Source organism: Pempheris klunzingeri, chromosome 9 (genome assembly GCF_042242105.1).
Source record: "Pempheris klunzingeri isolate RE-2024b chromosome 9, fPemKlu1.hap1, whole genome shotgun sequence".
Classification (NCBI taxonomy): Eukaryota; Metazoa; Chordata; class Actinopteri; order Acropomatiformes; family Pempheridae; genus Pempheris; species Pempheris klunzingeri.
Genome location: NC_092020.1, coordinates 14,322,061 through 14,335,319, shown reverse-complemented (window position 1 = coordinate 14,335,319; position 13,259 = coordinate 14,322,061). Strand labels below are relative to the sequence as shown.

General features: G+C 41.7%; 1 protein-coding gene across 4 annotated transcripts; it reads right to left on the bottom strand.

Annotated features, from left to right (window-relative positions):
* Positions 1 to 445: 445 nt before the first annotated feature.
* On the bottom strand, positions 446 to 12,809 carry ssrp1a (structure specific recognition protein 1a). 4 transcript variants are annotated; one of them, XM_070837039.1, is made up of 18 exons: positions 12,735 to 12,809; positions 12,081 to 12,160; positions 11,208 to 11,393; positions 8,951 to 9,056; positions 8,537 to 8,730; positions 8,311 to 8,411; positions 8,060 to 8,189; positions 7,830 to 7,933; positions 7,383 to 7,511; positions 7,078 to 7,299; positions 5,329 to 5,401; positions 3,702 to 3,834; positions 3,568 to 3,613; positions 3,289 to 3,430; positions 2,964 to 3,128; positions 2,319 to 2,416; positions 1,765 to 1,936; positions 446 to 974 (listed from the first exon to the last, which is right to left on the bottom strand). In XM_070837039.1, the coding sequence occupies exons 2-18, from the start codon at positions 12,132 to 12,134 to the stop codon at positions 909 to 911; spliced, it is 2,121 nt and encodes a 706-aa protein (XP_070693140.1). In that variant the 5' UTR covers positions 12,135 to 12,160; positions 12,735 to 12,809; the 3' UTR covers positions 446 to 908. The 4 variants fall into 4 exon arrangements, with proteins under 4 accessions (XP_070693140.1, XP_070693141.1, XP_070693142.1 ...); XM_070837040.1 differs by having other exon boundaries at positions 12,081 to 12,176; positions 12,735 to 12,766; XM_070837041.1 differs by having other exon boundaries at positions 447 to 974; positions 2,964 to 3,134; positions 3,298 to 3,430.
* Between the last annotated feature and the right edge of the window lie 450 nt (positions 12,810 to 13,259).

The following is a 13,259-nucleotide window of genomic DNA, read 5'->3' as shown; positions in this document are numbered from 1 at the left end:
AGACATTTAAGGATTTAAGAAGTTTTGCATATTAAACTTCAGCCATTTTTATTCATCTATACACACACTATAAAAAGAAATCCATTGCCATATTAGGCCAAGAACACCAGATGTAAATATACGGTTAAGCTTTTGTAAGCAGTGACCACATAACTCCTGACATATTTATGTCAAACCTGAGCATCAAACGTCATTTTAAAAATCTACTTAAATATAATTTAATAGGATTTTTGACACCAACATTTTGACTTGTCGCAGTAGAAGCATACTACTGGTATGGTATCACAAATAGCCCACACAGTACTGAGAAACGGTAAAATCTAAAATTAATGAAGACACCTACAACATGTGGGTTTGCAAAGCCTTACAGTGAACTTTGTTAGTTGCTGCTGGTTTCTAAAATCACCCAGCAGCATGACACAAAGGTTGTGCACAAAACAAACAGCAAAATGAATCTTTATTAAAAATGATTCTTTTATTTATTCAAGCCTGAAAACATGACATGGCAAAACACAAAAAAACACTGCAGTTTTTAAATGTTCTACACAGGTGGAACAAGATGGCTTCGCATCTGCTCCTCTCGGCTTTATCCACATAAATCAACTAATAACTCCTACAGTCCTCAGTGCTACAAAACTACAACCATCCCCATGGGTGAGATGACGACACCCTTCAAGAATTCTGGGAGAAGTGGTCCACCATTACACCACCAGTCGGCAGGAAAACCCAAATATTACATGAGCTTTCAGAGTCACAAGACGTGCCCGTGCTCTTAAAACAAAACATGTAGAAGAAGAAAAAGACAACTCAAGTTGATCTGTCTGTCAGTCCTTGTGTGAGATAAACACAGAGAGCATCAACGCTTGGTCCATGGTTTGTATGTGATGGGTAAACATGTGTGTGTGAGTTTAATCAGACTCTTCTTCTGAGCTGGCAGGTGTGGACACGGCTTCTTCCTCCTCGTCATCCGATTCCTGGATACAACATATTAAGAAAAGAGGGTAAGTATGTGTGAGAAAGACGAGCCGGTGGTTATTCTCTCTTCACGTTGTTTATCAATGCTTTCAGTTTAATGAGGGATGGCACCTGTCAAGTTGTTACCTGGCTGAGCACAGGATTGTCAAAAATCTTTGTCTATGTAATGTTGAAAATGACAATTTGCTGATATATCATCAGATGTATCATCAATATCAGCTTGGTAAGACATGTCACACTCTCTCTGTCTCTCTCACACACATCTGTCTCTCTATTGCTGTCTCTTTCCCTCCCTCAGTCTTACCTGCCAAACCTCTTTATTCTGAGTGCAGGTTTGGTCATATCTCCTCTCGTTCCCCTGCAGCTGTACCTCGATCAGCTTCACACATAGCCAACGTTAATTCAACAGTCCTCTCTCTCTCCTCCTCTTATTATTGGTTGATGTGGACGTCCAGATTCACTTAACCGTAAACAACTGAAAATAAAACTGCTTTGCTTTCATTGAGCAGCTTTTTATCTATTTTTTCTCTGGCTGTGGTACATAAGCAACCAACAGCAAACAACCCACTACTTTACATCACTGTAATGCAGACTTAAAGTAATAAAACAATGTTGCACCCTAATGCATCAAAAAATTGATGTACATATGCAGAGAACTGGCAGACTACTGGAAGGGATGCGAGAGAGTTGTGGTGAAGAAAGAGACGAACACACAGGCGAAGATGAATCGGATAATGGATCCTGCTGCAGGCCATCTGATAATTACATTAATCATTACTGGCTCTTTACCTTCTTCCTCTTGGACTTGCTCTTGTGGTCAGAGTCTGATGAACTCTCGCTGGTCTCGATGAACTCTCGACTCTTGAAGCTGTCGTTGCCTCCTCCCCGCTCCTTGTCCTTATCTCCCCCAGCAGACTTCCTCTTCTTCTCCTCCTTTTTACCGCCAGATTTTTTACTCTCCCTAATGGGTGAGGGGTGGGGAGACAAAAATAAAGAGACATATATTCAAGACTGGTTGTATCAAGAAAAACAAATAATTGAGCTTTGTAGAGCTTTACCTATTAGTCAACTAATCAACAAGTTGTCAGCTATTAAATTAATCGCCAATTACTTCGAGTAAATATCCAAATTCTCTACAGATATTCTGTTTTTCTTTTTTTTATTCCTCTGACAGTAAACTGAACATCTTTGGGTTGTGGACAAAAAGACATTTGAGAACATCATCTTGGCTTTGGGAAACATTGATTGATACTTTCCCCCCATTTTCTAGACCAAATAACTAATCGAGAAAATGACTGACAGATTAACCAATAAAGAAAATAATCTTTAGTTGCAAGCCGTACTTCTTGGAGCTGGAGGTTGATCCACCGCCGCTCTCTTTGTACTCTTTCTTTGCTTTGTCATACTGCCTCTTCGCCTCCCCTGCCTTTGTTTCCCACTCCTGAAAGAAAGCGTGAAGGAAAACATCAGCTAGACACTCATCATACATCATATCTGTTATATTTCTTTTTTCCTGATTTAAAATGTCACCTATTACAAGATTACAAGAAAAATTTACAGCCATAAACATCTCTTGGATCAAGAGTGACTCTGCAATGAAAATTATTTTGAGAGCAAACCTAGGCATTAAAAGAATTTGTCTTTTCAACCTATTCATGTAATTTAATTGGGCTAGCTTTCCATTTTAAATTATTAAAAAAACAAAAAAAACAAACAAACTAAAATGTAGTTATATGTTTGGGTTAGTCAGACACAATCTGGATGAGAGGTAAACAGTTGTAGAAACTGCTCCAGTAAAGTTTAAAAATCTAAATTTACCGACAGCATACTTTCTCACAGTCACACTCTGTGGCACTAGTAGTACCAAAGAAAACACTGAATGTAAAATGCAGTCTAATCAAGTTAAATATCTTGTATTGTGAGGGAAGATGAGAGAAACTAAAGCAAATTATTTCCTCCTCCTCCTCCTCCTCCTCCTCCTGCCTCACCTCCTTCTCCTCTCTGCCCAGTTGTCTCCACATCTCTCCAGCCTTCTTGGAAATCTCTGTGATGGAGATGCCCGGGTTCTCCGACTTGATTCGCTCACGGCTGGAGTTGAGCCACAGCATGTAGGCACTCATTGGCCTCTTGGGGCCGCCGGTATCTTTCTGCTTCTTCTGCTCCGATTGAAGACAGGAAGGAAAGTGACAGGTAAATACGTGCAGGTAAATACAGGTTTATATATTCTGGAGATCTGTTTGGAATATAAGGGCCATCCTTATGGGGGGAAAAAAAAAAGCAGCTTCTTTGAAAGCCGTTTCTCCCAGACACAACTGGTCTCACCTCTTTGCGTGGTTTCCTCTCTTTTTTCTCCTTCACCACTTTGGCTTTCTTGGCCTTCTTCTTCTTTGCGCTCTCATCTTCGCTTTCGCCCCCTTCATCACTGCTGTCGCTTGCGGAGGCATTGCTGTCGTACCTGAGTGACAGAGGCGGAGAAACAAGACAGGAAATGGTGAGAGTTATGTCAGTTGAGTGACAGACAGACGGAAAACGTGTTCAAGGAAAGGACAAACAGACATTTAACAAACATATGTAAAGAAAAAAGTCACTCACTCTTCTGCAATGTCATCATCCTCTTCTCCAGGGTTAAACGACTCATCTACAGAGTGAAACAGGACAGAAATGCCCCCAATCAGACCAACTGACTTAACGTGAATTGCCTGCTTGTGTCACACTGTGTTACTCACCGCTTTCACCATCGGATTCGTCGCTGTCGTTGCCCTCCTCTCTGATCTTGCCCTCAGCCTTCATCCTCTCCAGGTAGGCATCGTGCTGGTCGTCGTCTGAGTCGCTATACTCGTCAATCTTACCCTTCATGCCCTGAAAGTAAACTGCATGGTCAAGAAAACACAAACCAACACTGCCCACACTGCAGCAAAGCATATCAGGCAATCAGACAAAGCTCATCTTAATAAGAAATAATTTGCAGGCTGAAGTACTTCGAGTTATCACTTAGAACCCAAGATACTTAATATGGGAAAATTACCGTCGATTATTTTTCTTTGGCTCATCTAAAAGATTAACTTAACTGTTTCAGCAGTATTGGATTTCATGAATTTAAGCTTCACATTGGACCTCATGCAGGACAATTTTCTTATTCTTAACCTCTTGTGCCGTTTCCCCCCATGATGCTTGTTCCAAGTCAGTTTCAGCAAACTCTCTTAACTGGACCGACTTGTAGTAAATTACTCATAGCTACCTAAAGAATGACGTCTGATGAATGTTCATGAGTAGGTGCACTTTTGTGACATTAGATTATTACAATAAAGTAACCTCCAAATTTCAATTTGAGGCTATTGACTCTTCTTTACGTCACCCAAAAGTAAAAAGAAGAATTTCACACAATGACATTGTCTGTTGCAGTAATGTCATGCACCACTGCAAGTGGTTTTTGCATGAGGCCCAATACCTTTCTCTTCACCTTTATCCAGTACAGTGCATCATTTTTGTCTTCGGGAAAAAATAGCTGTTAAATACTAAAGGGCTTGTTGGGGCTGGCTGTGTTGTAATGTAATCGTATACAAAACCAAGCTATTTCCCATCTCCATGCATCAATATCTATGTCTGCCTGCGGACAGACAGGCGACAAGTCAAGGAGCCGGTTATTAAAACACCAACGGGAAATGGAAAGCAGGCCCATTCATTTTCATTGACCTACACTGCCGACCCTGTCCCCATGACAACAGATGGCCTTGTTACCAGTGAAACCGAGTTGGTGCTTCGACTGTGTTGTCAGACAGACCAGGAACTTGTATATGTCAACAGACGGCATTAAGGGTGATGCAATCAGCACTGCTCATGTTAGGCAGTGTTCATGATGACAGTCGAGTGTTAAAGCACACCAAAAGCCCCCGGGCCACACATTAGTCAGCGCGATGCAAGAAAACTCACACGCACACTCACTTAGTTATCAGTCACACACTCCTTCACCTCCCAATGCCCCATGATTAATCATAAATCACTGAAGATCTTTCAGGTTCAAAACCAATCACATTGGTAACATCCAACCAAAATCACGATTTTATGATACAACCCCCTGTAACACGCGCATACACACACGCACACACAAAAACAGCACGCCATGCAAGCAGAAATCACTCCACACTGATAAAGTCAAGCATCTAGTCCACACGTGACGCCCGTGACCATACCCACCTTCTTCTACAGGGGTACAAGGACAGACACACAGAGAAGGGCAACAAGCATCAATATCTGAGATGGAAGTCTGACAAAACTCATGTCATATCTTTTTGTTTACAAACTGGGAGATATATGAATGACAAACTGAAACAATAATAATATATTGATAAATACCTCTTTGAACCCTCTGTTCTTGATGTTGAGCTTCTTGGCGTTGACAAAGTCAAACAGTTTGCCGTACTCTTCTCTAAAAAGGAAAGAAGACATTTTGGCTGAAATTCACCCAATAGATTTAGGGCTGGACAATATGATCTAAACTCAATAATAAGTTCTCTCAGTAACACTGGACACAACTTATTAGAAAATAAAAACAGCAGTACACGACATTTTCATTCTCATGCCATCTTACTTTTTAAATGTTTGTTTACATTATTTACAGTAAGACGACTAAAAGGTTGCGGCCTGGATTTTGTCTAATTAGTTGGCTGAACTTCTGGTTGAATGTTGCTGGCTGTTGTAGCTATACTGAATTAGATCTCGGTCTATAACATTTATTGAAAACTGAAATAAATAAATAAATTTAGACTGCCAAGAGATTATCAGTGTCAGTAATTCAATACATTTATAATTGTGCTCAGACAATGTGGTAAAGAATGATAAATCAAACTCTGTCTTTTCATTCATTCAACCATGTAAGTAAACATCCACCAATAAGCAGTACAGCCACTCTACTGTAAACTCTCAGGCTTTTCAGCTCACCGTGCTTTTACTGTGGGTGCGTTAAGATTCTGGCTCAGCTGATGGACAGACACATTTGGCTGCGAACCAAGCAGACCAAAGCAGCTCTACTTAAAGAAGCAGTGACTTGTAACCTGTTTTTATGCTGCCTGGATGTTTAATAAATCTAATTTTAGGTTTGATAGCAAAATGTCCCCAATGTGTGTGATGGACATTTTCATACTCTTCACACAATATTAGACTGAACAGAAGGATTTTTGGTGGTTGAATACTTTTTGTCAATTGAACCAAAAACATGTTTTGGACACTGGGTCTGCAGCACAGCATCTCAGATGGAAAGATGGCTACAAATCCATCATTCATGATCAAAAACACAACGGCATGTTTTTGAAACATATCTATAAATCAAAATGACGCTGAAAAACTGACTTACACCTCTGTTTCAAGCTGACTTGATTACTGTAAAGCACTTTTTACTGCCCGCCCAAAATAAACCACTGCAGCTCATTCAAAACTCAATCTATATGAAGCACTCAGTCCAGATGAGTGCTGCACTGTAAAGTGCTTTGAGCTGTATTTCATGCATGAAAGGTGTATACAAATAGTTTATCATTATTATAAAATATGAAAAGGCCTTGGTTATATGCAAACTAGTATCCCGATTATAATCGTCTCTGAGAATCCTGTATGTGAGTACAAAACATCACAACCAGGTTTCAGATTTCAGATAAGCCCATATTGTTTTGAGAAACTTGAAAACACCAGATAAGTTACTCCATAAAAAACTGCAGAATGTAAACATTGTATCCAGGTTTCTGAATGGATACGATGTGCGTAGCAGGTAGTTAGACTCTTCTTTATTGATCCCCCATAGGGGGAAATTCACAACATGAAATGAAAGAGAGTCTAATGCAGAGGATGACTTTCTTGCTCTTATGTTTCATTACTGGGATAAGATGGAGAGGCCAAATCCCCAGAGGTTCTAATATTTGTGTATTTAAGTATATATGGGAGAATGAATAACAAGGTTCCTCTATGAATTTTGTCATCATACCATTGACGTTTGGATAATGTTATATGATGCCATTGATATAAACATCGCATATCATACGAGGATGAGAGTTATAACCAGAATGCTGGTGTGCGTGGAAAAAGTGACAGAGTTTGAGTTTGTGGTGTCTTCACCTCTCAATGCTGCTGAAGGTGTACTGATTTCCCTGCTTGGTCTCGATCTCAAAATCAAAGGACCGCGTCGTGGTGGTGCCTCTGGCGAAGTTGACGCAGGAGATCTCCTCAAAGCGTAGGTGCACGGGGGGCTTGTGGACATAGATGAAGCCCCTCTCCAGGGGGTAGAGGAGGCCTGAGGACGCCTTGTAGGAGCAGGTGATGCACTGAGCCCCTGAGTGACTGTGGAAGAACGAGGCACGTTTAGCAGGATTCACTTAAAAATAGGAGAAAATGTGTTTTGAATGCACCTTTTGGGTGCTTACCCCTGGAAGTTCCCAGGCACAGTGATCTTGCGGTTGACCAGGGCCTTCATCACCCTGCTGACCATCTCATACAGAGACCCCGACATGTTCTTACTCAGTTTGCCCTCAAACCGGCGCTCCACGTCCTCCCTGTTACGACACAGAGGAAAGAACAAGAAAATCTTGAAATTAAACACTGAGCCAGTTTTCTGCAAAGAACAGAGGAAGATGCTGGTAAGTGCATGAAAATGACTCCTCCAGACCTTTGCTTCCCCCTAGTGGATACATGCTTAACAACAATAAAAAAAAAATGTATTGAACACACAGGGCATGTGTTATCATTAAGATGTATTATAATAAGAGGTCTTGCATTACCGATGTAACTCTCCAACAAATCCATAGCTCATATTACGCTTTGCTACATGCAGCGGCATTAAACCACGGCATCCATTACTGTCATATACTCACTCGCTCATGTTGAGGGTGAGGTTGATATCCTCTTCTTTGGAAAACAGCAAGATGAGGAAGTGATAACGCGTCTGACCCTGCTTGATGGGAGGATCCAGACTGATCTATTAAGAAGACAAAAATGACAAACAAAGAGTGTGAGAAGGAATGAGAGAGACGGTCAGCGGGAAAAATACTTGTTTGGGGTACCAAATAAAAGTGTGACAGAGAAAGCATAAAGGTCCAGTTACCACAAAGAACATCTGCCTCTGATCCTTGTGGGGCAGAAGGAATAGACGGAGGACGGTGGTGTAGGGAATCTTGTAGTCAAACGTTTTACCATGAAGGTGAAGGAAAGTCGGGTAGATACGGATATCATATCTGAGTGAGGGAAAAAAAGGAGAAATGAGATCAGTCGAACTTCATACTTAACTAAGGTAAATGGTGTAAAAAAACAGTACTGTAGTTGAGGGAGTTAAATGCTAATGTTTGGAGCTTCTACCTTCCTCTGGGTGTGAGACACTGCAGCTCTTTGAAGATACACACAGCGTCTCCTGTGGCCTGGATCACATCAGCCTTAGACAACACATTCTGAGCAAACGCCTGTAGGGAAACGCACACTTTTTGTACCATCATCAACAGAATTATTATTATTTTTTTTTTTTTTAAGTAAAATTTATGATTAAATGTAACAAACATGGTGCATGAAGTAGTGCGTCCTTGCTCACCTCGACAGGGTCTTGTCGTTCATCAGCCTGGCTGGGCGGGACGTAGAATCGCACCTCCATGAGAGAGACTTCGGTGTCGTCATTCTGGTGAAACTCCAGAGTGACTTCGTTCTTCCCTGTGGCGCACTGGGACACATTTGACAGCGGGACCTCGAACGCTGTGCTTTCATTAACATCAAATAATAACAGCGGCCCTGCAGTGAGGGAGAGGGTCAGGAAAACCTAATGTCAGTGGCAGCTTTTTTAAAGACCTTTTTTCCCCACTGAGGTGCCAATAATGCTACTATGCTGGCTGCTTTTATTATACAACCTTGTTATTGTTGATATTCACGTCAGCCAAGCATAAAAACTTTCCAAATTCTCTCAGTAAAAGAAATAATGTGTGGAGAAAGTTTTTCTCTTGATGAAAACTACCTGTGAACTTAGCTGTGCCCCAGTTCCATCCCTTCACACACATGTCCTTCTCTGTCAGCTCCACCTTATAGTTCGCTTTGAAAAACTCAGAGATCTTCTCCAAGTCCTGAAAAGACAAAAACGTAAGATGGGGGGGGGGGGACAGAGAGATGAAGCAATGCAAGGAAAAGCAGAAAATGAAGTTGACAGGAGAGGGAGTGATGAAAAGAAGAGGGGAGGAAATGAGAAATTAAAAAGAAGGCGGCTTCAATTTAGCACGGCAGTAACACACTGGCACTGCATGGGTCAAAGCTTAGAAAAACACCCTCCAAAAAGGGCGAGGGGGTGGGGGGCTAATTAATCACGACGCAATTATAACCGCGCCCGCTGCTGAGGCCTCTTGGGAACACTGGAGGTGAATGTAATCCATCTGCCCTCTCTGTCCTCCCCTCCACACCGCAGCTGACAATCAGCCTGTTTATTTATCCTGCAGGCCTGCTTACAACTGGAGAGGACACACACACTCACACACAGCGACAAACACACGGTCGGTCACACACACACTCATTGTCCTAGTGGTACACACATGTGGAAGTGATTGTGGTGTGTGAGTGTGTGCAGCGTAGAGAATGAGACCCTGTGGGAAGCAGAGTTTATGCACCTGGATATCTGCCTGTCCATAAGGTTATTACAGCCAATTAGAGCCCAAAGAGTCAGTGTGTGTGTGTGTGTGTACTACAGTTCATCAGTGTGTTTGTTAGTCTGGATTAAGGCGTTGTTTAGATAGGAGAGCATGTGTGAGCAGATGTGTAAATGCATAGAATTCAAGAGTTTGTGCAGAGGTGGCCGTTAGCATCACTAGTGAGCGAGTGAGTGTTCATGTGTGCTTACAAGGCCTGCTGTTGAGCGTTTCTCTACTTCTCATTACAGTTTTTGGCAGATTTGTTGTTGCTCAGCTCATTTAATCATAATAAAAACAGACCCCCCACTACCCAGTCTTACCCAACATAACCACCACTATCCATCTGTTATTTATTACAAATTTTTTCCCAGCAACCCTCAACATCCCATTTGTTAAAACCATGGATGCATCAAGAAAAACTGGATAATGCACTCTTGATCCCACATTTTTCATCCATTCTCCTCTTAGCCCCACAACAATATATAACAAATTTGGTCTTGCCAACAAGGTTTTGAGGTTCAACAGTGGCCAGCTGCGCTCATTCACTGCCACGCTCCCAAACAGTAATCTGTTGGGCCAATTACAAACTATGCACATGCCTCTATACCTACTGCTCCTCCAGCAGACAATTACTGGTCAACTACAAAACTCTGGCAGAGATTCAATGTCTTGCTCAAGAACACTTCAGTAGGACAGATGCATCAAAGCTTCTGCACAGCTCGCCAGCGGATCAACTTCCAGCCAGCTCCCCATTACCGACACTGGCTGTGGGATAATAAACAATGACATCACGCCCTGCACTACGGGACGAGAGGATCCATCTCCAAAAAAATACGTTGATTAACCCCAGGAGACGTCGTCGCTCACAGCCGCAGACTCCAGGTTATACCCGCTCCTCCATCCCAGTTTTCTTATGTGCGTGCTGACATTCCCTGATACACTCAGCAGGGGCAAGTGAAAAAAAACAGAATTGGGATGATAAAAAACAAACACAACTACAATTATTTCTTCTCTGTCTTCTGAGCCAAATTGTTTCGGTGGATTGATATAAACACTGACTCACATGAGCCGATGATTACACTGTTTATGGAACACACATGCTAGTGCTGGTTTTCCTCATTAATCCCATTAGGAGCATTGGAGAAGAGAGACGACTCATTCACATACTTTCAATAGTAACACACGCACACTCACACACAAATGGTGGCCTTTTCGCAAGATAGTATAGTTTTTCCGTAGAAATGTCAGACACGGATGGGATGAAAGTTATTTATCTGCAGCCCCCCTCATTTGTGTTACATCCCACGTTATAAACACAGCAGTGAACAAACCACAAATGCATGTCAGTATTACTCCACTGTTGCCTTGTTGTCCTCTGAGTACGGTAACAATTATTTCCAAGAAACTGAAAAATACGACCAGGGAGATCAGGGAGAAGAATAAGGACAGCATCGGACAGAAGGTGGAGATCCTGGTCAGCCTCATAAAGCCAATGCTTAGTTAAAAAAAAAAAAGAAAAACCAAACCTCTGCAAGGAGCTTGCAGGTATGTCATGCAATTAAAAAGAATTTTAAAAAATTTGAAAATTACACTCACCGTGTCCCTGAAGCCGTCGTATTTGTAGATATGTCCTGTGCTGGTGCCCAGCTTGATGCCATGACCTAAACACACTCGTCTCCACTGGGCAAGGTTGAGCTCACCGGCTGGGATGTTGTCCACTTTCCCTGTCTTGCTGCTCTTATACACCACATTCTGCTTGCTGAAACGCAGCCGCCCATCATTCTGCAGCAACAAAACCAGGACGTAAGGATACAAACAGACAATGCTGGGATTTAAAACCCTGACAAAGAGTTTGTTTTATTTAATCAGCACGTTCTGAATAACTACATTGTTTGGGTAGTTTTTTTTTTTTTTTTTTATATATCACTGGTTCAAGGCTCTCAAATATGATATCAGCCTGAGAAATTGAGTTTCATCTTTTTACAGTTTTTCTTATACATCATTGACCAAAACACTTCTTAGGAAAATAATCTGCCAATCAATTGATAACTGACTTTGTAGGAAAATAATGACTGATCTTATTCCTCATTCCAATTTACACCAAGCCAAAGCCAATACACATAAATTAACTTTTAGATTCACTGAAGATTCAGTAAAATAAATGATCTAAACCCCCTTGTTCTAGATTATCAATTAAATATCATTATATTATATTCTCACTACATACAAGGCAAATTACTGGTTTCAGACTCATGTCTGTTATACTGTAGGTTAAATTCAATTACATTGTGTTCGTCTCATATGACAATTGTATTCAGGGAAACAACCTTTGACTTCACCAATGGCCAAATCTGTCTGGTTTAGTATGGTAGTTTTCTAAAGCGGATTTCAGCCGTGTGTTTCTGTATAATTGTGGTTTCTGTCTACACAACAGTTTAAGGAGCAGAGGTGTCTGATGAGGATACTGACCCAGGAGCCTTTGACCTCCTGGTAAATCTCGTTGAACTCCAGTGTGTCTCCCATCTCAGCTACAGGCGATGACTGATGCTCTGCAGACAAGAGATGCTGCATCAGATCACACAGACCAAACACACTGAGGGATGAAGTATATCATTTGTGGTTAAAGAAAAGACTGAATCTCCGGGCTGTGGGCTAGCTAGCTAACAGTTGCTGCCTGTTAGCTGTAAACCCCGTACAGTTTAACGCACATTTAAACCGTTATTTTCTCCTAAGGTATACCGATCACTAAAGTTACATCCCAGTGTTTAAAAAGAAGAGAAACGATAACTAAAAACCGTGCTGCGCCACTAACAATAGCTAGCTACCTTCAACTGCACCGGGTGCGCTTCTTTTACGAACCGGTGTTGCACGGAGTTCTCACATCAACACTGCGCCGTAGGACCCGCAATACAGCACCGCCCCACCGAGATGCACCGTACAGCAAATCGAGCGCTGTGGCCGAGCTAGGCCGGTATAAAGAAATGAAGTGATGTTCAAAGTGAGTCACTATCATAGCTCCAAATACAGCACGCAGGCGATCAATACCCGCTCTTTACGCACACAGAGCTCAAAGAGAGTTTCCAAACAAGCAATAAAACACAATTTGTAAACTTCATGTCTTACTGTGAACGTGGTGAGCAGCTTCGCCTGTTTCCCGCGTGTAGCATCGGGAGCTAGCGCTACGTCACAGGAAACAGTTCGGGAGGGGGTGTATTTACTTCCGGTTTGGCGTTTTGGCGTTTCAATGAAGTGTTATAAGGTGAAAAGGGCCCACCCACCGACCCTCACACACAAACACCCCCCCCCCACACACACACACACACGTAACATTTGCTGTTTAGAAAAAAAACAAAAAACAGGACGGAACTGCAGTGACCTCCCTTCACCACTGGGTGGCACACAATACATCCAATAAAATGGGCACCAGTTTATTTCTATTCTACTCTATTCTATTTCAATGTTTCATTATAAAACAGTGGTGAATACGTGAGTGCGGCAGTACAGGCACAACTCTAAGTGTTTAGTAATAACAGTGAAAATTAATATTACTAATATTACATTATTTGCCAACAGTCTAAATAGTTATCTAGATTTTTTGAACATGATACAGAGTTGCCTTAATGAGACCAAATAAAAATAAAATAAAAC